The 25259-nt window shown below is 45.6% G+C and overlaps 1 protein-coding gene across 1 annotated transcript in view; it reads right to left on the reverse strand.

Moving 5' to 3' along the window:
- Positions 1 to 21964, reverse strand: part of LOC142571674 (uncharacterized) — a 65700-nt gene extending 43736 nt beyond the window's left edge. The window contains exon 1 of the mRNA XM_075680204.1: positions 21711 to 21964. Within this exon, the coding sequence (XP_075536319.1) occupies positions 21711 to 21813 (103 nt within the window). The 5' untranslated portion in view covers positions 21814 to 21964. The remainder of the gene's footprint in view (positions 1 to 21710) is intronic.
- Positions 21965 to 25259: the final 3295 nt, after the last annotated feature.

Genomic DNA, 25259 nt, shown 5'->3' on the forward strand with positions numbered 1-25259 from the left:
TTTTCTTCTCTTCTACGTATTCTCCCATGTGATAGGAACCCCTTGCATCCGGTGCAGTTCTGAGCAGCCGATTAGTATCTGCTGCCTGTTCAGAGGCATCAAGGGGAATTCCGGCCCGTATCAACCGCCTGCTTCGGTGCATACGGCAGAGTCCGCGTCGCAGACGGCATTCTTCAGCTCAAAAGTGAAATGATTCCCTGACTTTCTTTCTTTTGCCCGTCCGAATCTTCCTCTCCTCGTGAACGGAGCGGCATTTGTTCTGCCTTTTCAAACGCTGCCCGCCTGCGCTCATCGAAGGGCTCTTATCCAGCACCCCCTCCCCCCTCCCCCACGACGAGTTGCATTACTATACTTTCCGAAGTGCGTGTATCACCTCGTTTCGATTTTGTTCTTCTCCTTCGTCTTCTTATTCGACGTTACTGCCTCGTCCTCTCTTTCGTCAACCGTACACGTACGCACCCTGCTTCTGCCGCCGAATTGCGGCTCGCGTCTGGCGTTATTGCCAGCGAGCGTTTCTTTTTTTTCCCTGCGCTTTATATCGTGCTAGACGGAGGCACAACTTCGAGAAGCACCGATCTCCTCCCTCCCCTCTCTCTTCGCCCCCCTTCCCTGCGGCTGAAACGTGCTCCTTGCGGTGGAATGAGCCTCGAAGGCCGGAAGGGGTGAAGCTGCGGTATTCGCCAAAGTGGCGAACAGGAGGGGACGCCGACCACGCGAGAAACGGCCGCGTCAAATTGAAAGTTCGCGCCCTTGAGAGGCAGTCTCGAGAAGTAGTGGTAATGAACCAGGCCCGGGCACTATATTTAACTTAGGTCCCCTTCAAATGTATCCCTTTCGAGTGAACCATTCGTGACATTGAGCCCTCTATTTTCTATATTGCTTTGTTGCCTCCGTTTCTTTTTTTACTCGAGCTCTTTTCCGATAAAGCGGAGGAATAAACAGACGTCATACCTTTCCAGACTCCAGCGCCGTGTCTTCTTACTGCCTCATTTTGTATTCAATGAGTTTCGTGGTGTGTGGCTTAAAATACGAGTTGAAAGGGCATTTCGCGGTTTCTTTTTTTATAAACTGCAATTTCTTGCCTTTCTGTTTAATAAATGGTCGTCGGTGTATTCACATAACATCAGCAGCGATGACGTGAGTACTTTTTATCTCCATCTGGCATTTGTGTCTAGCTGATATTCACAGGCGCGCTACCCACCGTGGTTGCTCAGTGGCTATGGTGTTGGGCTGCTGAGCACGAGGTCGCGGGATCGAATCCCGGCCACGGCGGCCGCATTTCGATGGGGGCGAAAGCACCCGTGTGCTTAGATTTAGGTGCACGTTAAAGAACCCCAGGTGGTCAAAATTTCCGGAGTCCTCCACTACGGCGTGCCTCATAATCAAAAAGTGGTTTTGGCACGTAAAACCCCAAATATTATTATTACAGGCGCGCTAAATATAACATTTAAATCCGCAAACAGTGGTAGAAATTCTGGAAAGACCAGTCCTACTGAGGCCGTAACGCTAAGCCAGAGAAGGCACTAAGACGGCGAATCGGTGGCCACGCCCACCTTGAAGTTTCTGCACTATTTCCTTGTGACGCCATTGGTTTATTGGTGTCGCCTGGCCGGAGGTAGCCAATTGTGCAGTGTTAGAAAATGGTTACGTTGCAACGGAAATAATGCACTGACTCAACCTGGCCAATTTCGATACATTTTCTAGCCCAGAAACGACCGTACTACGCAGATACCGTAAAATTTGGGTATTTGGAGTGACGTCACTGGCACTGAACTTGCGTGCAAAATTTCAACTAGGTTAAACAACGTACATCCTCCTCTAAACGTTAGCTATCATTTCGCCGCAGAAGTTTAAGCTGATTTGAAAGTATACGCTATCAGTCTCACCTATATTTTATTTCGTATTTAGGTGGCCTAAAACACGAACAAGGTGATCAGTTTGGTATTACGCCCCATCTCGAGGGCTTTCGCGGCGTAACCGGTAAACGACCAAGGAACGCTCCCGGTGAAATCTAGACAGATGGAGAGGGTTCCGCTTCTTCTCAAGTTCACATGTTACAAAAGAACGGCATGAGCAACTACTGCAGATGAGCACTTGTTTTAACTGCAAGACAGTTCGTTCTTATTTCTGTACAAGGAAGCAATACACAGGAGCCCCGCCCACAGTTACCTCGCCTCCTAAACTCGGGTGCCTTACATAAATCATTCAGCAAACACTCTAATGGATCCTCGAAAAAAAAAAAAAGAAGAGAACACGCACTAGAGGTGCGAAGCTCATAATATTCTTATAAATATATATTTTGTGGCGCATGTGGACATAGAAATTGCGCGAAAATCCGTGAACAACTTGTTAGGTACGCTTCTCCAAATATATATTTATATTTTTTTCTTTCTTTTACTTCACGAAGCACATTACAGTTGCGCAGTTGAGCCTACGGGAAGTTCGAAGTTATTGCGAGATTAACACTAGTTTTGAGGTATAGCCGCACAAGCAACCACATCAAAATTAGTTGGTGTTTCTCAGCCTTCCTTACGACGAGACTAGTGCGAAACTATGCGAAACTCCAATACATTTCGTAGCAGGTTACGGGCTCAGTATATATGGTGTTCTCCTTATGAGCGCGGGGTTGCAGTTTGTATTCTTGGCTGTTGTTTCTCATGGGCGTTGAATTCACGCACACGCACAACAACAACAACAAAAAGAAGCCCACACAAGAGGTGCAATAATTAAGTAATAAAATAATTTGGCTTAAATAAATGGCACTGTTGTTTGAATATAAATTCTAGGGTTTTAGCACCAATACGATGATCCCATTGCGAGGAAAACCGAGGAAAATTTAGTCCTTTAACGTGCACCTAAATCTGCGCATGTGAGCGTTTTCCCATTTGGCCCACATTGAAAAGCTGCCGCCTCCTCAGGGATCGAACCCGCAGCTTCGTGCTTGGCAGTCCAATGCTATGTCACTAAGCTACCTTGTACACAGCTGTTCTGATGATTACTTTTAATCGGCTTATTACACGAGACCGGTGTGTTCAGTGTTTTTGCTTTGCTCGAATAGTCTGTGCGAGCTGGCTCGCGTTTTTGGTTTGCAGTGTCCAAACACTTTTCGGTTGATCCGCGTCACCTTTGACATCCTTCTTATTTTCCTCTTCTGCGCGCCTCTTCGCTCAGCTATCAGCACACGAGCACTTGGGCGGATATCAGTGCATACGACACATACAAATTCTCTCTCTCTCTCTCATATATATATATATATATATATATATATATATATATATATATATATATATATATATATATATATATATATATATGTGTGTGTGTGTGTGTGTGTGTGTGTGTGTGTGTGTGTGTGTGTGTGTGTGTGTGTGTGTGTGTGTGTGTGTGTGTGTGTGTGTGTTTGTGTGTGTGTGTGTGTGTGTGTGTGTGTGTGTGTGTGTGTTTACGCCGAAATCACCCCCAACAGGGCATTCGTTCTGATTTACGACACTACGGCTTTCAAAACTGCGCGGCCTCGGTGAAATGTCAGTTGCCGAAACTGTTTGTACAGTGGTTATGCTTCGTCTTCCTGTGGAATTTCTGAACAACTATGCGGCACGGGAGCGCTCTCAAATAAATCAGTCAATGTTCCTCCATTTGCGCGGCGGCACTCTGTGTAGGTGAAAATTAATCGCATAATAGTTTTTTTTTTCTCGTAGTTTTTTCCTAAATATGCGAACCAAATATTGAGCGGTGTTTGAAATCGGAATTCTACAATTTTGTGAGTATTTTGCGAATTTCTTCTAGCCTGGCTGTCTCGAATAAAATCAGAGATAGAAAGAACATATATGGGCGGCGAATAACGCCACTGCTTCGTTCGGCTCCCCCCTTTTCCCCCCATTTATGGACAGTCATTACCCGGATGGTGCGCAGGAACATCTTGGATGCCGCAACTCGCTAGCGTGGGGTCCTTTCGCACAGCATGGAAATCGATGACCCGTTGGTTATATACGCATACTACGGCGCCCAATGCGTATAGCGATACCACCCGGCAGAGCGTGACATGCAGTGGCCGTTAACCGTAGACTCCGCAGCAGGTATAAGCGCTGAAACTTCCACACTAGGAAGCTGAGTGGAGCGGGGTTCCCAAAGCTGGCGAACGGATGGAGTACAAGATGAGTTTCGTATTTTCTTTCGTCACATGAGTTGTCGCTCTGTCTGCGGCAACCCAGAAGCCAGACAGAGAGAAAACGATGCATCCCAGCCAGACGCCGTTAGTGCTCGGTTACGGGAATGACCCTTGCTTAAATCTTCTTAAAGGCCCTCTTAAGACCACAGCAATGGCAAGTGTGCACGGTGAGGTTGGCGATGACAATAAATACGACATTTGACTGTGCTTCCACTTTGTCATTTGTATATTTCGTTTTTTTTTGCCTCAAGCGAAAGAGAAGCCCCAGTCTTAATAAATCTCTAGTGCTGTGTGCCTATATATACTCTTGACCCGTCTTCCGTGCGATGAGCAGACGACATGCTCGAACGCTTGTAACTGCACCCGCGCAACGACGATGCAAACGAACTGACAGTGGCGCAGTCTTTTTGTAGTTCATAACGACGACGATTAAGGCCGTCAACTTTGAAGCGACTTTTCAAACCTCGATGAAGGATGCTTAATTAAGGGAAAGACGAAATGAATAGGTTACAAAAGCGTAAACAAAGTGTTTGTGCCCTAGTCCTTATGCTTGGCAAAACGGACGGGATTTTGAATCCTCCTTCATTACTTTTGCTTTTACATCGTTATACGTCTACTTCCGGAACATTAAAGGTCAACTGTCTTATCGCAGATTAAAAAACAAAGAGTAGAGAGGACGTAGTTACATGTATACCATAAATTTAGCATGCTGCACATGCGCGTAATATATATGTGGTATGTGTACAGTACGTTTTATGGGTATGCTACATGCATGTACATGAACAGATTTTATAGCACCACATGCGAAAAAAAAAACTAGATCTTCATGAGACAGGGAGTAGCCGGCACCGAATTCGTGCGTGCGCATCTTCTGTTTATCATGAAACGAAAAATTGAGCGCGCTTAGAGACCTTAGAGGCCAATGGTAGTGGCAGAGAATGTGTCAGCGAAGTGGCTATGTGAACTGAGCGACGAAGTTTGAATCCAACTTTGTTATACGCTTAACTCGAACCCTCCGCGCAGCTGCTTTGTGAAGCTGGGACATGAAACTAATCTTGAATTTTGTAAAAGCACAGTACAATAAATTCGGAACCTCACTTTTGCTTTTAAAGTGCTTTCTACTTTTTCAGCGAAAACATTCCCCCTCACCTTCCCCTCCTCCCCGCTGCCACGTCTCAATAACTTTTTTCATTGCATTCCTTTCAGTTTCATTCCACTTCCTTATTTACCATTTATTGTAAGTTTTAGATAAATAAAAGACAATTCTCCAGACAAGAACACCGCCGTTCCAGGCTGCCTCAGAAAGGTCCTTGCGCTGCCAAGTGTCAATTTACTCAGTATAATAATTTCATGCCGTCATATCCTCGTAGAGAATGAAGAGGAGGCACTCCACGTAGCTTTCATTTTCTACGTACTCTACCAGTTCTCATGATATTGTGCAACAGTAGCCGCTGACTCCAAAAGCAGCATGTAGCGTCAGCCTCCGCATTTGATTCGTTCGAGTGAGCACGTCGCTTGCTACTGCCGCCGGCCAAATAGCACCGAGAATTCATTTCCTTCGACTACACCTGCTCTCCAACCACCAGCGCCTCAGGGCGTGCCCTGAGAACTTAAGCCAACAGACTGCGCGACAGATCAAGCGTCTCCTACGCGCATCAAATCCCAAAGGTATGAATAAGTGATACTTGAGCTTTCCGGAGCTTTGCATGCCAAGAGGGAAATCGCAAGCTCGTCTTGACGCAAAAGGCACGCATTGCGAGGATTTGTCTTGTGCGACCAGTTGAGTTTCACGCACTCTCATTTTGTCTTGCAAGTGAATACCGGCTAAGAGATTTAGTCGTTTGCCGCTGCGATACGAGACAGGCTTTAGCGAGCAATTTCGCCACGCTCCATTGTAAATGACGCCTCTCCTTCTCCACACTTGTCCTAGCTATCGATGTTGCGCTGTAAGCTTGATGGTATTGGATATTGAAGAATGCTAGTCGTGGGAATGGCGTAGTCAAATGCCAAAGCGCCTCTGTAGAAAACACGCACGTATGAACGTGCTGCTCGCCAGCCAAGGCTTCTCAGGAGTTTCGTCAGTCGCTTGCAGCATATTTTATGAGACTGCAGTCGGTGTTCAACAGACAGAAAATTTCCGTAGGCTGCGTTGTCTTTGTACCACGACTCTAGATAAAAACGGTTCGTGGCACGTGGCGAAACACTGTTTGTGCACTGTGTGCAACGAAAGCGTTTGTAGCATTTCTGAGAACTACGGGCTTTAATCAGATCTTATGAATATATTCAGTGCGTGCGTGTCTGTAGGCGTATGCGCATTTTGTGTGTTTGTCTGATCATCGTGCACATCATTCACTCAACGCCCCAAGTAGCATGCCAAGTATTCAACCATGCTGTGAAACATGTCCAGCTTTCATAAAAGACAACACCTCTTTCTCTCTTTTCTTATATTCTATAAAAGAAAATGAGCTCTATTCTATCATGATAACACTAGCAAGCAACTGCGAAATATGATCAATGTTGCTCTAGAGGGCCAGACTCCGAGATAATCCTAATTTTGTCTTTATTAAGGGACTATGACCTGCGAAAATGAGCGACCGGGAAACCACTGAGACAACTCCTAAAGTTAAACTGCCACTGAAAGTAAAATAAAAAGAATCTGAAAATGGAAGAGGCAAATAGTGGATGACGTAGGAACAGAATGAAATGACATGAGCACGTAAGGGTTCACGCGTTTATAAAATATTCATGACAGGAGCTTTCAAGCATTTTACGCTTGAAAAGAAAAGAAGGAAAGAAAGAAAGCGAGGAACAACAGCAAGCTTATGACACAGCTACACTTAAGGCACAGTCAGTTTGTCCAATCTACCGAAAAACAATCACCAACGCTCGCGAACAGCCACATTATGCGACAGATTCAATTTGAACACGCCTCAAATCTTGACATATCCTATGAGCCAAGCGCTACCACTAAAAGGTCGCGCGCACATGCGTCGAATGGCACAGCGACAGAAAACGAGCATCAGTACATTTTCATAAACAACCTCAACAGAAGGAATCCTGATAAGAGAGTGCAGAAACGTTTTCAAGGTCAACGACTAAGTGTTGAAATGTCTGTTCGAACTGTCCGGTCTCGCTCGCTCACTTGACGCTCGCTTCCCGTAATTCGGCGTCCGTGTTTAAATTTGCGTACTTTTTCTATCGTCACAACGTTGAGAGGGTGACTGCTTGTACGCTTCTTGTTGTTACGTTGCTCTGAATAGCGCGTTTTACGTTTAGTTCATTGTGTTATAATTTCGTGCAACGTGACTGATACGACTGAAAAGACATAACTTCCTATTGCGTTCGTTCTGCCATTGCTGTTGCATGGCAGCTGGCTAGCTTTTCCCACTCTCCGCAAATGGCGTGGTAATTCCGCGACGTTAACCGGTTGACACCTCATTTCCGTGGGGAGACAGGCATGTCAGCTTGCTTCGGAAATAAATGAAGCACGTCTTCGCATTGTGTACACGTTATCACCAAAGGAAATTAGCTTGTCATTTCACCCAGTCGTGCCCTGGGTGTTAAAATGCCCCAGTACGATGCAGGACAGCTTTATCGTGCTTTTAGTCCGGTACCTTGAATACTCATCGAAATTGGGGGGTGGGACATAAGGAAATGAATATGGTGGTCACGTTAACTGCACGAAAGCCATTATGGCGATTTTGTTGGCCCACTGTGTTGGGCATAGAACCTAAAAATTGTCACTCACTTAAGTATCCTTACGTGATTAGAACGCGGAAAGATAATGACTTACTTTTCTAATTAATTGGTTACGTCCGTGATACGTGACGTCATACATTGCCACATGTCCTTCGCAAACTTAATCCACTCTAATTTACTTTAATCCCCTTTAACGCACTTTAATTCACCTTCATTCCCTTTACTTCACTTTAATTCACTTTACTCCACTTTAAGTCACCTTAATCTAACTATCTAACTAGTTCTAACTTCAATTCTTTATTACTACTGACGTCATACAAGACGCTGATGACGTCAGTGATGATGATGATGATGATGATGATGATATTTTTACCACTCGTTGCGGACAACGCCGGGCTTTCTACCCCATGGGACATAATATGCTTTCGCATTAATAAAAGAACTTGAAAAGATAACCGAGTAAAAGAACGAGCGTAAGGCTACATGAAGACCGAACAAAAGCGATACGTGCCGTGAATTACAAATTTAGGGGTTTAACCAACAGCGCCCAGTCAGTTATGAGGGATGCCATTGGGGAATGTTTCATTTTCACCACCTGCTAATCTTTACCGTGATCCTAAATCTAAATACAGGAGCGTTTTTTTTTTTTTGCGTTCTGCCCCCACTGGAGGGCGGCTGCCGCGGACGAGATCGAACCCGCAACCTCGTGCTCAGCAGCGCAACGACATGACCCCTCAGGTATACCGCGGCGGGTGCATGAACTATCACCTATACGACGTCCACAGCTTGTGCTTATTCGAAAGAAGATATTCCATGAAAAAAAAAAACAGTATTTTGTGAAATGTCTCCAGACAACTCTCTGAACTATCTAAATGATATTTTTTTATAAATGGCCATAGCTAATTTTGCAATAGCCGACGCGTAGGCCTATCACTGGGAGCCGTTCTTTACCTTCTGACAGCTTTGAGAATATTCTTCAGCCAGAATCTGACCCCTGCAACGGCGTTCACATTATCGCACCCATTTAGAGACACACGACGTCGTTCATGGGAGTAAACGAGCCGGAAAGCGAAGGCGAAATGCGCGGGTTAGACGGACGGACGGACGGACGGACGAACGAACGAACGAAAGAACGAACGAAGGAACAAACGAACGAACGAGCAGAAACGTCTGTTATCTAGCTGTATCTAATATATGTCGCCGAAAATTGCGCGCCCTGTGCACTATGAGCCCAACTAATGTGGATGGTAAAGCACTACCGGCCGTGGCGGCGCGACAATAAATCACACACAGTTGCCAAGCATTTGCCGGCCTCTCTTCAGAGATAACCTGGCTGCTGTTCTTGGTATCATTGAGCGCCGACGTGTGACTGATTTGTCAGACGAGGGTTTGGTTACCGCCCGCTCGATGTCGAGAAGCTTTCTGATTGAACTTGGTCCTTGTCATCATCATCATTAATAATTGCTGCTATTATTATTATTATCATTATTATTTGAAAACGAGAGAGAGAGAGAGAGAGAGAGAGAGAGAGAGAGAGAAAGAAATAGGGAAGGAGCAGGCTGGCAATTGCCACCGAGAGGGCGCACAAAGCCTGCCTACCCTTTAGGAAGGAGGCGATATAAAAGGAAGTTGAAGATAAAGAGAAGGGTAGTAAAGAAAAAAATAGGTCGTCTATTGCAAATACACACGTACACAAAAAATAAGAAGGCAAGTTACGGTTCACTATTTATTACGGCCGGCTCTATAGTAAGTTGCGACGTTGCTCGAAAGCAGGGAAATGAAAAGAAAAAAGGTAATAAAAGAGAAAAATGAGGAGGTCCGCCGGAAAATCGTTCGATTAGCTCATGTGTCGCAGACGAGAACACATCAACCAAATGAATAAAGAGGATGGAATTTAATTGAAAGTAAAATACCCTGAATACAACTCATAACCATCTATTGTTAGTTAACGAACCAGTCAGGTATTGTGATAATTAGCAGCGACGATGGGAGCCAATGAAAACGAATGTATGAGTTAAAAAGAAGATTAGCATCAACTTGCAAAAGTTTTACTTATTACGTATCTGAAAGACAATTGAAAGTATTTTCCTGAGGGAAATTACGTTACAAATTTCGTCGCCAGATTTCGTAAAAACGCGTACTTGAACAAACAAAAGTACGTGTCTCGTTTCAATATCCTAATGTAAAAATATGGAAAAAGGAACACTCTATTTCCTTGCTACAGTCATTCGAATCCTTGATCCTTGAAGATACCTCCTGGATATCCTTGAAGAATGCCTCCTAATTTCATTGCTTCATTATTTTGCAAGACATGTCGCTTGAGCCAACGTTTTGGCAAGGGTATTCGTCGAAACGGAGAGACAAACCTTGTTCATTCACAGCAGATCATTTCAAGTCTCCTCCTTCATATGATCCACTGGCTTGATTTCTTCTTTAAATTTGCTTTTTGTGTTACTTCTTCAGCAGGAACGCTATAATGAGACCTTTCGTGATGCTTTGAGCGGTCAGTTCAAACGAGCTTGTGCGGAGAATGCCAGGGCAAACCGCCCGGGCATAGCATTACAGAGAAAAAAAGAAAGAGGTCGTGAATCGGTCGGGCAGACGACCTACTCAATCCTTTCCTCTCTTTTTCCTTTTTTCTTTCTTTCTTTCCTTCTTCTTTTTTTTTTTTTTTACGAGCGCTAGTTCGACCGACAGAAATGCGTATCGCGGAACGCGATCTGATGCGCGCCGGCTGACCACAGGCCCTTTGGCTTCTTCGGACGCTCTACCTGGCCCACTTGCGAGAACGGTGCCTTTCCCATGCTGCCAGCCACGCTCAGAAACCACAGGATAATTTCGGAGCTCTGCGCGCCTGGCACTCCTCGTTATAGTTAGTTAGGGGCGTCAATTAGAGGCGCACTGTTGTCCGGCGCGACAACCCGCTCCTTCCTTAAGAATCTCAATAGGCATACAGTAATCACCGTGTAGCGTCGGAGCGGTATACTTGTAGCGTTGTCTGGCGACTGAACCAGCCCCCTATAGATGTGCCTGTCGGCGTGACTGACTTAACGAGTCGTCATTATGCAACCCAGTACTGGTATTCTACCACCTCCCTGTTCTTTAGTACGAGGGCACTGTTCAGCGTTACCGAAATCAGGTCCTCGTATCTGGCCCAGCTGATTACGGGGGTCACGAATGTGCGGCCACTAAAGTTAGACCGCGCACCACAATTTCGCTTGTTTTCTTTCTTTTGCACTACAGTAAAAGTACAAAAAAAAAGGGGGGGATGGAGGTGCGTACTGATACACATACCGCCTGCTTCGCCGGAGCATGGGGCGGGGAATGAAGAGGTCCACGCGTTTGCATACGTGGCTTGGCTTGGCTGCGTTGTTGATTTTTGCCTACACACGCGCGCTTGAGAGAGAGAGAAAGCGAGGGAGGGAGGGAATGGAGGGCAGAACGCCAAGCTGTTGGCGCGCGCCGCACAGTTATTACCCCGTGAGGCCGGTGCTTCGAGCGGCGTGGATCGCACGGGTGTAATCGCAGGCGCACGAGGCGGGTGCCGCGAGGCCAAATCGGTCGCTGCGCGTTTCCCCTCTCACTCCAAGTGAGAGAAGGTGGGCAATTATTACGCGCTGCGAGAACGATCCGTTGGTTGCAGCCTGCGGCGGAGCGCATCTCCGCAGTTTGCGTGTGGCAGGCCGGCCGTTTCGTTCGCTTGGCCCGATGCTACCTCGTGGTAGCTGCAAGCGTATCGCGCGGTCCGTGCGATACGAGCGGCCTCTCTCAGTGGCGGCGAGGCATGCTTGGCGAAACTATGGTTCCAAACGGGCGACCCACGCATGCTCCAGATTATGTGTAGAGCATACCTGGTGTCGGGACTCAGTATCTCGTTCGATGTCGTGTTGTCGCGGCTGCCGGTAAAAACGGGCCGCATACTGTTCGCTCCTTTCGCTGACTCCGAAGGATCTTCTGCTACCTAGATCGAGGTCCCGGATTCGATTCCCGGCTGCGCGTACGTATTACGATGGGGGCGTTACGCCGAGGACACGCTCTCGTCCTGAACGTTTGGCGCAGGTTAAAGAGCTCCAGGCCGTCAAGTTTAACCCGAAGTTCTTTCTCCATTGCTGCTGCTCTCGTAGTCGCTGTGTGACTACGATTCTTATAATCGTCGTGTGCAACGAGAAAATGTCCTGCGACGAATCACAATAAGACTGCAGCTTGCGTTGATTGTGCGCCTGACGAAAAATGTTTTTGTTTTCTGAGAAAAAAAAATGTTTGGAGATGCTAATTCATGCAGTCTGTTTCATTTCGAAGTAGCTAGAGAGCGTCATTAACGTTTCCATAACCGAGCAATCGCATTTATCTGCAGGTTGTATTTCATCCATCCCGAAGCACAAGAATAAGCCTAATTAATACCGAGCTGGTCAGTGGTTATAGGCCGTTATTCTGAGAACTCTCCTCAACGGATCAACAACATTAGCAGCAGCAAAAACAAACAAAAAGAAGTCCCGCGTCTCACACACCGACTAACTTTATACGCATTACTTTTCTGCAGCTGCGTTCAGTATTTGATCAAATCATTGCTCTTTCTTAGCCGGTGTGTCAGCGGCGTACATATGAACATGCGCTATAGTTAAAGCGGCCATCCGCACACTCCGGTCGCCTCATCGAAAGGTCGTAAACGTCTTCCTACGCGCGTAAAGTAGTAAACTGAAAAGTTAAAAAGAAAGCAAATGAAAGAAAGAAAGCGCACAAGACAACAGCAAGGTTTCCTTTTTTTTTTTCTTAGGCAAGCGCTTGGTGCAAAAAGCCACACACCATCGAGCATAAAAGTGAGAGAAAGAGAGACGAAGAAAATAAATCAAAGCAGGTAACAAGATTTCATCTAGTTCGGTAGCCTAGACTCGGGGAGAACAAATAAAAGGTAAAATTGTAAGAGGTGGCGTACGCGCAAATAAAACAACACTCACAAAGCAGTCAAAGGCCGCTTCGCACAGCTGAAGAAGAGTACTGGAGTTCAGCAGAGCTGTAGTGGCTTTCCGTGCAGACCACGTTCTATTCCAAGGTTCCAGTACCTTCCCTTCTGTGGGCGCACTGTCGTCTAGTCGGCTTAGAGTAGCAGAGTGTTTGGTCAACAAAAGAAGGGCAATAACAGAGGATTATGTTCGACGGCCTCGTTGCAACAGAGAAAGTTGCGCGGGGCACTGTCCATGACGCCGATAAGGAAACAGCAGGTGTTTGCGGACTTTACTTCCAGCCACGATCGACTCAGTAAAGCTGCCTGTTAGCAAGGTAGGCCAGGCGACTAGACGTCCGGGTTATCGATAATATTTGGGGTTTTACGTGCCAAAACCACTTTCTGATTATGAGGCACGCCGTAGTGGAGGACTCCGGAAATTTTGACCACCTGGGGTTCTTTAACGTGCACCTAAATCTAAGCACACGGGTGTTTTCGCATTTCGCCCCCATCGAAATGCGGCCGCCGTGGCCGGGATTCGATCCCGCGACCTCGTGCTCAGCAGCCCAGCACCATAGCCACTGAGCAACCACGGCGGGTTCCGGGTTATCGAGCCCAAGATTTCTAATGCAATGCTTCAAAAGCAGGGTCAAATTGCCGCCTTATATAATTACGTCGGCATACGCTTCCTACGCATGCGCAATTCCCCAAATTGCATGCGCGTAAAATTAGACTCATACTCACATGTGCATAATTACCTCGTAGCAGTAATGCGAGCGTCAGCAGCAGAACCAGGTTCATCGCCTAACCGACGCAGAACAAATCAGAGTGCGCGCGTCTTCGATGGTCAAATGAAGGAGCGTGAATTGAGTGCGCATTCAGCTTTCGGGCATATATGCAAATTCTTAAATAATAAGGTTCTGCTATTGCTGCTACTGCTGCTATTGTGAGCCCGGTAGCATTCATGTGCATATTGTCACTCGATTGCGACTGGGTCTTCCTTAAGTTATTGAAAGAAGCGGATGATGAACGCGCGGCTCCCGCGCCAAGCTGCTTGTGGCATTCTGGGTGGTTCATTAGTCAAGCCGCCGTGATAAATTATTCTGCGAGGGAACGAAGCGCCTGCTGACCACCTTTAGACGCGTTTGCCGATGGTATATTTCTGCTGCTAGTGGATTTCCTTCTCATTACCCTCAAGAACGCTTTGTTTTGAATGACATCTTGAAAAATCACGGTTTGATATCGTTATTGACGACTTCGTGGCCTCGAAGTAACACGTATATTTCTTGTTCACTTTTCATTCCCTTGTATTCAGCGGAACCATCTGTTCGTCTTTTCCCCCCTTTTTTTTAGTCCAGTGTAGGGTAGCAAACCGGACGCTCGTCTGGTTGACCTCACTGACTTTCCTCTCCTTTCTTTATCGCTCTCTTTCTCTTTCCCTCTTTTAACATATTTTGTTATACTGCATAAGAATCAATAGAATCGAGCAGGCCATGCAACACGCAGATGTCCGGTGTGGCCTATAAGAATAGCCGCACGGGAGACAAGAGGAGGAAAAGGCATACTAGGGCACCCGAGGAGTCGGACAGAGATGTGGTTAGTACGTTTGCAGCCATTTCAACGGTTTGACGCAGGATATGGGTGATTCTTAGGAGTCCTATAAAAAATGCGTTCACTTTTCAGTGAACTTGAGCCACCTTTAGTGATGTTATACTGGTATTTGTTTTTGTTTTTCCTAATTTTTTTCACGTAACCTTGCTAAGATTTCGTTCTTATCGCTGCGTAAGATCAGTAGACAGTTGACGATAACTATCCCTGATCATAGCAAAATTTTGGAATTAAGACGGTGAATATAAAAAGAAAAAAAGACGTTGTTTCAAAAGTTCTTTTTTCTCTTTCATTTCTTCCATGATATTGATGTCTTCCAGAGAGTTTCAGTGAACTTTGAACGTTCCAAGTTACTGAGACGCTGTCCAGCTGGTCTACAAACATTTATTTTAGATATCCTTATTTCTATTCGGTCGTTTTTGGCGCTTAGAGAAATAGAGAAAGCTTTCAAAAACTAAACATTAAATTTGCGCAGCGCGTCAGTTTTGCTTCATTACGAGGAAATGAGCCTCGACAGACTACTCTTGAAAACTTGAACGTCTTATGATCTTGAGTTTAACGCACAAAACAAAAACAAAAAATAAGATTAAATAAATAAAGATAAATAAAGATGAATAAGGACTGAATGGTGAAATCGTGAGGGGTGAGGAGGATTAGATGCACAGGCAGAGCACTTCTCTTTAGTTTCGCTTTGTTAGGAGAACAAATTCTTGAGTCTGCTTGGGACCAGATTATCTTTTTTTATTGTTTCTTTTTGTTTACCGCTTATGAGGCCTTTTACCTTTTAATGGAAAGTAGGCACAGTGCCTGGGGAGCTCTATCACATACGAGAGGCATGTGGAGCCTAACTTAATAAATTTAAGGATTGGCCTGATTGGTACTTAGGGAGGGTGGGGGGAGGGTTAATCACTAATGGAGGTCATGTTGTAGTACAGCCAGCACAGTGAACAAGCTGCGCGTCATTATTTAGATCCGCTTATCTCCAGCAAGGAAGCTGCGAATAGGACTACAAAATGGCGTAGGTCACGTCAAAAAAAAGGAACAAAGACACACACATACGCACACAGCGCTTTTTGTGTGTTTGTGCCTATTCGTTTGTGTTGTGCGAATCATTGTGCTATCACCATGTGGATCGAGTCATGTTGGCGTACACAAACAGCAAACTTCAAGGTCATTGTTTTATGCCTTGGTTGCATTAAAGGGTGCTAACCTTCAAAGCTCTTTGGAACCTTTGGAATACCGCTTCAAATGTTACGCTGCATTTGGCTTCCTGCCTACGTCATATGACCCGCCGTGGTGGCTCAGCGGCCATGGCGTTCTGCTGCTGAGCAAGAAGTCGCGGGTTCGATGCCCTGGCACATCTCGCGATCTTTCTTTCCTTCCTTCCTTCTTTTCGGCGGTCAGCTTGTAAAAAGGGTGTTTTCGACCATTCAAGCCAAACCTGGCCCGCGCGGCGGCTCTCAGTTGCAACGACGGGGTATAGCGCGAATCCTCACGGCCATAAAAGAGGCCCAAATATCAGGAAAGATCGCACGCAGCGAGGTAGTACATTACGAAAGAGGGCGGCTGCGAAGTTGAGAGAGTTCCTGCAACACTACGTCCCTATCCTTTCTTGCGTCTCCACTCCATTAAAATTATTTCGCCGATGCTTTTATACAGAGTACAGAGTACTCCGCATACAGAGTATAGGACCATCGGAGATGAAAGGTGCAATAGCCATGTTTTCCCAAGCTGTAGAGAGCGAACCCATTCACAGGATTGCGGGTGCCAAGAAGGATTAAGAGAAATGTGTCTTCGCGTGATAAGGTCTGTATGACTAGCCATACTATCCCGGATGCTGCACGTGCGCCGCGTCCTTCTTGAAACGCGCTCGCATTTGCGAGTGGCGAGCGGAAGCGAGCGAACATCCACGTCTGCGAGAGCCGTTGCGGGTTGCCTTGAGAAGAACGCGGGAAACGCTCGACAGGCTCTGCCCATGTGCAGCTAATAAATGCTCAGAGCTTACATTAAAGAAGGGGCAATACAGCTACCACGCAAGCGCTTTCAGCCGCCTGCGTACAACGTTTCACTGCTTCCGAATCTTTCATTGTCTCCACGACATCAGTGCGGGCACTGTAGAACGCGTGCCTGCAGTGCGGCAAAGCCATGTGCACCACTGGCGAGTCTTTCAGTATTGCCCGTGTATTCGTCCAAAAAAAAAAAAAAAAAAAATGTCGGGCTGTCTAAAGTCTTCGTACACGAATAATATTTGAAGAAAAGCCAGAACTCGGCGAAGTTCTCGCTTTGTGTCATCTTCGCGATATTTTTTTAATTTGTCCCGGAAAGCTAAGCTTAAGGGCGGAGCTAATGAACATGTGACATGCACCGTCTACGTGCACACGGAAAGCACACAGAAAAGTATTTCACGCTGCTAGCCTAAGTGGCTTGTGCGTGATAGCGGTCAAGTTATTCAATTTCGCGAAATCCTCAAAGCTTGGCACTGAGCGAAACTGACTTCGGGCCATTCTTTCTCAGTGAAGAAACCTCTTTTTCTTCTTTTCATTTCTTATTTTTGTTGACAAAGTTCACTCAGATATAAGTGATGTTTTTGAGTGTGCTTTTGTAATATCCAGTATCGACATATCTGCGGAAACTATAACAATTTGAAGATACTTAGTTATTCGATCTTTACAAATGAACTATTAAATAAAAAGAAAACAGTTCTGAAGCTTCTTTTGGTTGCTGCTAACATCATACAATTGCTTTCATCCGCACAGAAGGCTTAACTTTATTTTTAAACGTGGCGCACGATATCTTGGACACAGTGTATATAGACGGTACGTGAAAACGCGTGCGCATCTTATTCTTTATGCGTTTATGCTTATATTTTATGCTTGGAACTAGATATGGAGTACAGGAGAGGAAGAAATGGCGAGGTTAGCTAGTATAAAGATCGATTGGTTACCCTGGTGGGAAAAAATACTAAAAGGAATTAAAAATGATCCCACGTTTTCGCATTAGAGCATCGCACGCGTAATGCGAAGATGTGGGCTCGTTCCCTATCTGTGGCAAGTAGTTTTTTTCATCCACTTTTATTACCACTAATTTATCATTTTCATTAATTAAATTAGCAAGTACAAGTAATTGCACCTATGTTTTCCTTGGTGTCATTGTTTGTTGCCTTATCATGACATGATTAACTTGAGACCCATGTATTTTAAACATTTGTGGCCTTCTGTACGTGGAAAAGGAATGCCAGCACAAAAACGAATGAGTTGGCTTTTGTTGTGAGAGACTCAAGCCCGGCAGTCCTGCCGGAATAAAAGTTCACCATCAGTTTTGTGGAACTGACTCTATGAAACTGACGCGTAACGTATTATAACAAAAAAGGTAAAATTAAGTTATGGGGTTTTACGTGCCAAAACCATGATCTGGTTATGAGGCACACCGTAGGTGTGTGTGTGCGGGGGGGGGGGGGGGATCCGGAATAATTTGTATCACCTAGGGTTCTTTAACATGCACCAAAAGCACCCAAATCTAAATACACGGATGTTTTCACATTTTGCCCCCATCGAAAAAAAAAAGAACAGCCATTCCCATCTGTGAAGATGGAATGGCTTCGAAAGCTGACCACTGTCAAAGATCTCAGACGAAAAGCAAAGTGATTTCGCTGCCATTCCACCTTGACAGAGTGGAATGGTTGTCATTTCGTTCAGCATCGCGGGAACGTTCTTCGTCAGTGGTCGTCACTGTTCCCTCCGGTGCTCCTCGTACGCGTGCTCTTCTTCGGGTGTACGAACTATATGTGTCCGCCACGTCGATAACGCAGCTGTTTTTAGCGTCGATACCTCTCCTGCTTATATACTGCGATAACCTTGACGTCACGCTATTGTTTACGGCGAGCGTCCTAATCTGTTCCGCATTTTTATATATGCGCCGCCGCACTGCGCCCGTATGGGTTTGTTATAAATCGTTAAGTCCGATTCCGTTGCCGGACGGTGAATAAACTACGGAAAGTTAGTCATATACAGCTGTCGCTGTAAAAACTTGTTATAACATCTTCACGGCATCTCAGAATGTCAAACTAAATGCAGCACTTGCCATGTAGTCGTGAGTGCCGGCTACAAACTACGATAAGCAATGCCCACATAACGAATGCGATCTCCTATACTGCACTTTTGGTTAGCGCACGGTACTTTTAAGACAACGAAAGAGCGCTTGTTACAAACAAGCCGTATCCGCACATGTATTTGGGTGTAATATTATCGCAAATATAGGGTACATTGCTGCGTTAGCTGTAAAAGAAAACATTATCACCGAAACGTTGAGACAGAAATTGCGAAAGAACAAATAAATAAAAAGATAGAAGCTGAGCTATAGATGCACGTCACACGGCGGTAAACATGCTTCAACGCCAGTTGGCCTTGATCGCTTCATAAAAGAAGCTAAAAAATCCTATAAGTATAGTAGATGCCTGAACAGGGGCATTGTGAACGACTTTTAGCTCCAGTGACTTCTGCACTCTCGCATGGTAGAGGGGCCTCCTAGAAAACTACAAAAAACACATATTTAAGCAGTGTTCTCGTATAGTCAGAACTAACAACACGCCTCACTCAAGATTGGCTTAACTATTCTGACGCGATGCTTTTTCAGTTCGGACGCATTCACGTGCGGGCTTTCTATCACAACTGCTCTTTATTTTAGCCTTCTAACCTTTAACTTTGACTATGAGGAACGCCTTTACGTACCACATCAACCTATGCAAGGTGTCCCAGCTAAGTCTATCCAAGGTGTCAAAGTATTCATGTGCACTAGGGAGGACGCGACTAAAGGCATGTTTTTGACCTCAGTATTGGAGCAAACAAAAAATGATTGCATTCTGTTCAGCTGCGTAATTTGTCAATAAAATTAATCAACTTTGCAGGCACTAAAGCTAGAGAAAGAGTTCTCATGAGCAAGCTGTAGAGCGTTCTAAGAATCGCCCTTATTTTTTCAAGCGTTCTTAAGAACTGAAAAAACAATACAACAACTTAATTCATCTATCGCCGGCACCCGATTGGTCGCATCACGCTAAATTTCAACTTTTTAAATGTATAGTCTGCGCAGTACAGACCGGAAGATACTGCACTTGTGGAATGAACCACGCCCACCGATGAGCGGTGTCCGGCAAGAAGTGCAACGGCAGACATACCTTTGCGAGATTAAGTCCCGCTGTTTGCGAACGTGTGCCTTCTCTTTTGCAGATAACGCATGTTAACGTTAAGAAAGAGGAAGGGTTCAGTCATGATAACATGTTTGCCTTGTGGACACGTCAGACGGCGTCTGTGAACAAAGCGCAGATAGCCGTGACTCAGTATGTGGTCCCTGCACGAATATTACTTAGTCACGAATCCGGGTATAAGCGGTAAACGAGATATGCCATTCCAGGACAGTCGAAAACGTTTTTCTTCGGTCGGCTGTATATACACAGTATGCCGCGAATTCTATTAATTGTAACTTACCCACTGGCTGTACCTAAGAATCACGTGTGTGGTAGTGGCTTGCAAATGAGCTCATTGTATCCGCACGCGCAGGGATTAGTCCCTAACCCTCTAAAGCACGGTATCTCGATATGGAGACGCCGCTTACTTTTGAGTATTTCGACTAGTGTCGACACTATAAAGACTTTGACCATGGCTCTGAATGCAAATGTAACCTCCCGTTAACCAAAACTATATATTTCATAAGTGACCTAGCTGCGTAGAGTAAGGCAAAACAACAGTATTCTAAGAAGTGCACTACCAAGTATGACGAAAAGCTAAACGTGTTTATCTGTATCGCTGGTGTTCATTAGCGTTCTTTTCTGCCATCAGAAAACCATCAACTCATAATGATCAGCACCTCTACTCATAACGAATATTTAAGTTCCTTTCTTGATATGGGGGGACGCATTGTCATCCATGAGAGCTAGGTCAATACTTGTAATCAATGAAATTATGACGAATTGACTGGCATGGCTTTAATGTTCATGTCCAATTTTTTTCTTCTGCGAGGTTTGTGCTGTGCTTCTAGAAAAATATAGATTTGGAGGTGTTCAGAACACTAAGTCATAATTTATGACTGAAGAGGCTAACATGTCTTGCAGTTCTGTGAAGGCTGGGAGCCTATTTGAACAAATTTATTAAAAAAAAAGTATTGCTGAGAAACTGCACGAGAGAAGCTGCCAGCGATTTTAGCAGCTGATATTTAAAAGAGTCGAAGATTAACGTGTCGTGATCAGGAAACAGCGTTAACGTCGTATCAGCCACAATTTCAGCCCTCGCAAGTAAAACAAATATTGAAGATATATGCGACTGTTTACTAACGAAGTAGACTCTCTAAAGAGAGGCTTGTACTGTGGTCTGCTGATGCCACGGGAAGAAAGACTAGCAGAGAGGCGCCTTATAGCGTCATTCCGAGCGTGAAAGAAGCCCTCAAATACACGCAATATTGCCGCGTGATTGGGCGCTCGAGGCACTTTGCATGTATATTCGCAGGCTTCTTTCACGCTCGGAAAAACACTTTTATGTACCACGTATCGCGCAATAGAAAGCTGTATGGGGAGTTTTTCACGATGCTCTACAGTTCTCTCGTTGACAGTTTTAATCTGATTATATTTGAGAAGTTGATTAATTTATTAAGACTAATTATGTAATTAGGTGGAATGAAAAAAGAAATAATCTGGGTATCTCCAAGCGACGGCAAACAACATTACCTTGATTCTGTCCAGCTGCGTTACATTGGCATATATTTTAATGTTTGGCTCAAGTTACGTGGGACACCCTGTATATTTGTACGCGCGCAGCGGCTGAACGGAGCTCGTGAATTACCGCTCCTTGCTGCATTCGCCCCTTGTGAAGATGGACATAGACTCGCTGTGCGGACACCTCGGACTACTTTGCCTGTTTCCATCTTGCCTCCACGGGACCTATAGAGATCCCCGAGACTATGGGCGATACACAATCAAGGTCATCTCAATCAGTATAGTATCCCAAGCAGTATCAATCTCAGGTAGAATTGCATACGACCTACATTGATACGTAGTCATAAGCATATTTCGATTGCCCGATGGGCTGTTAGAGTTGATCCGCACAAGTCTAAGGACTGAAAAGGTCTTTCTTTTTTTCTCCCTACGGAACGTGCGAAGTCGTCGCTTGCGATCGCAATATAAGCTAAAACAGAGACGTTGCGTGCAGGAGTTGCGTGAACCTTGCGCAGGTGACTACGGGAAGCAGGATGCGTCCGCAGAATTTTCGGGCATCACACGTTATCCCCCTCTTTTTTTTTCGAACTCACCGTGGGATTCCGTCCCCTCGTCGTCGCCACCGAGTGCCGCCGACGTGACCAGCTGCAGTGCGCAGCAGAGGACCAGGGCGACCACCAAGACGAGCTCCCGCATTGTTCCGGATATTGCTGCCGGCTGTCACAGTCGGATGGGACGGTAGCTGCTCGCTCGCCTTGGGCTCTGGCGATCTGGCGGAACCCTTCGTGCACGGTCGCTAGCCACACCACGCTGTGGCGCGTTCGGACTCGAGCGAGCTTTGAAAAAGTGCGCGCTCCTCCTCGTCCTGGCCTCCTCCTCTTCCTCCGTCCGCGTCTCGAGCCGAGAAGGCGGGGCAAAGCCGCCACGCAACGACACACGTGACCAACGTTCGCCAATCGCGCGAGCGCGCAGCGTGGGAGGGCGAGAGGGCTCTTTAGCCTCTACTCCGCTTTCTCGTTACGGATTGGTATTCTCGTATCTTTCTGTTCCCATTGTAGGGTATTTCTATCTTGTCGGCAGACCCTTGTAACGATAGCTACCTGTTCCCCCCTTTCCAAGGGCTCAGGTAAACATACAGTACGCGCGCGTCTATCGCAGCTTTCTTTGTTTCCTTTTCCCCTTCCTTCGCATTAGTGGAAGGAAAAAAAAAAAAGTTTTCCCACGCTGTGTTGAAATTATACGATGGTAGCGAAAATCTAGCTGAGTTTTGGAAAGCGCCGAGGCGGAAGTTTATATACTTTTGGGCCGCACGCTTCACTCAAGCTAGGAACATGTTGTTTTTTCGGCTGAAGGTCGGAAGGCAAAACCAAAAACGAATCCAAAAATAAAAGGTCTGTGTCGAAAAAAAAAAGAACAACGACAACAAGAAAATAAAAGAAAGAAAAAAGAAAGAAAAGAAACACACAAACGAGCCGACACCTTCGTGCGACAATGCTCGCTAGCGCTTTGGCTTAGTTTCCGACACTATAGTGAAGAAAATGTTTTCAAGCGATTCGGGTCTGGACAATGCGCGTTCAGTTCACTGCGGATTGAATTCGCACCCACTTCAAAATCAAAAGGTAGAAAGCATCGCGATGTGTTACCAGAGATGACGGTTTGGACAAAGGACCATTTGTAAAATGAAGTAGTTCTCTCTCTCTCTCTCTCTCTCTCTCTCTCTCTCTCTCTCTCTCTCTCTCTCTCTCTCTGCGTATCCCAATTCAGTTTGTGCTCATCTGTCGCTTTCAAAGCAAAATAGTTTAAAGAAAACAGTTTGGTTTTCGAAGTGTTCTGGCAAGCAAGGGCAATACCTTCTTGATGACTTAGGCATCCTCAGTGACTTCAAACTACGTATGTACTGCGCCGAACGATCTCGCAGCATGTTCGTTGGGGCATAGCTTAACAGAGAGTTTTCGCATACCTGTACCGCTGTCAGCTCCCTGGCAGGTTTCCAAGCGTGATGATCTGCGTCAGCTGCATCCGCGGCGGTGGTGGTAGGGTAAAGCTAACACTTCGGCCGAAATTCAGCGCGAGGACGAGTGTGCGAGCTCTGCGTCACTTGTCGTGTTCAAAATTTTTGTACTTTTCGAAGGCGCACATGTGAAAACGAATCCTAGGTTACATAGAGCTTACGAACGCACGTGTTATTCGTCAGTTTTATCTGTCTATTCTGTCTTTGGCTTCACTCTCTGTTGACTTCGCATGGTCGTACTGGCAGAAATTGATTTCCTCAGTTGCTCTCGTTCTTCTTGCGTGCAACATGATTATCAATAATACAATTAGTACTACTATAAGAAGATGCAAGCTGTAACGATGGTATATGTGCAACTATTCCTTCAACATGAGAAAACATCGATGCACAACCTTGACACAATGTTCCTTCGCATTATCGTTGAATCGTTGAGCCGTACTTTCGGTCAATAATTAAAAACACAAAGAAATGCCAAATTCAGGGCAAACAGTGCAACAGGCTGCAGAGAGGCTGAGATTGCTGAGCGGGAGTTTCCGAACGGAGGAGAGTACAGGAAAGGGGTGGACGGAGGAGAGTACGGGAGAGGGGAGAAAGTGGGTGTGGGGGGGGGGAGACAGAGAGGGGCAGGAGGTTTTTATTTGCGCCCCACAAAATCGGCTGTGGGTCTGGGTCACTGGGTCAAGCCTAGGTGAGCTTCGCTGCAATATAACCCAATTTCTGCTTGCCGCCGCTGCCCCCTCCGCCGCTCATTCCTGCTACCTACGCCTTCATTGTCGTTGCTTCTCCTCACTTACTACTCCAGGCCCAGCGGCCTTTAACTTCTCAAGTGCTTACGAGGCACATGCTCTCTCAATAAATTTGCTCTGATTCGCTTGGGCCGATATCTTTCTCTGTCTCTCTCTCTCTTGAGGATGAGATATGGGCAAGAGGAGTTGCCGAGCGAGAGAGAGTGAGTGCTGGAAGTGTCACTTGTTTAGTATACTGTAAACGTAGTCAACGGAATGCGTTTCGTGCCGCTTATTATGAACCAGGGTCAACAAGTAATCACGGTTCTTTCAGATACTCGGATAAATATAATGGTCTTGCAGCGTACTTTACTCTAGCACACACACACACACACACACACACACACACACACACACACACACACACACACACACACACACACACACACACACACACACACACACACACACACACACACACACACACACACATATATATATATATATATATATATATATATATATATCCTTTCCTTATTCCCTTTCCTGAGCCTAGTTAAACTAGGACTTCGGACCTAGTTGAATTTCTTTTAATTTTTTCAACGGGCCTGTTATCGTCGCTGATAATATTCGTCACTACAATGAGTTCAACATCACGACATTGGTTGACATTTACTCTTACGAACAATTATAGTCTAAGAACATTTTTGTAAATACGGGTCTTGTTCTAAAAGTTAGGGTTCAACGAAGATGTCGCACCTCTGGCCGAAGAGACAGCCAGAACCTTCGACGAGAAATGAATTGCCCTTCGTTTTTTAGAATCCCTCAGCAGGTATTTACTTCTTATTTAATCGCACGGTTAGCATTTATTTACTTAACCGTTTACTTAAAAGTCACGTGAAATTAAAGCTTAAAGGGCAACTCCGGCGTTTCTTTAACCATCTTTGGATATCGTCATTTTCAAATGGCATTGAAAGTCGTGTCACCGGTAGGGTGGTTCAATTTGTTTAGAAATCCATCAATAATTTTAAACAACCAATAAACGAGATACCGAAACCTAAATGGGTAGCAGCTTCCTGTGACGTCACGATGAGTCAGTGACGTCCGATTCTACACTACCATAATGCACGCAGAACGCGTGCTAAACATGCAGTACACATGGTGCTAACACTAAAGAATCGGAACTGACGGTGTCTCCTGACGACACAGAGAACTTCTACAGAGTTTCCAAACTAGACAGCGGCGATTTAAGCGACGATTTTAGCGACAGTGGTGGTGTAGTCTCTGACGTCACAAACACTGGGGGGGGGGGCAGTAAAGGTAATGAGTCGGGAACACACCCTATCTTTAAAATTCATTTTCAGGAAATCTATATGACTTGCAGCTATATAGTTTGGCACAGATAA

The sequence above is a fragment of the Dermacentor variabilis genome, chromosome 2 (assembly GCF_050947875.1).
Source record: "Dermacentor variabilis isolate Ectoservices chromosome 2, ASM5094787v1, whole genome shotgun sequence".
NCBI lineage: Eukaryota > Metazoa > Arthropoda > Arachnida > Ixodida > Ixodidae > Dermacentor > Dermacentor variabilis.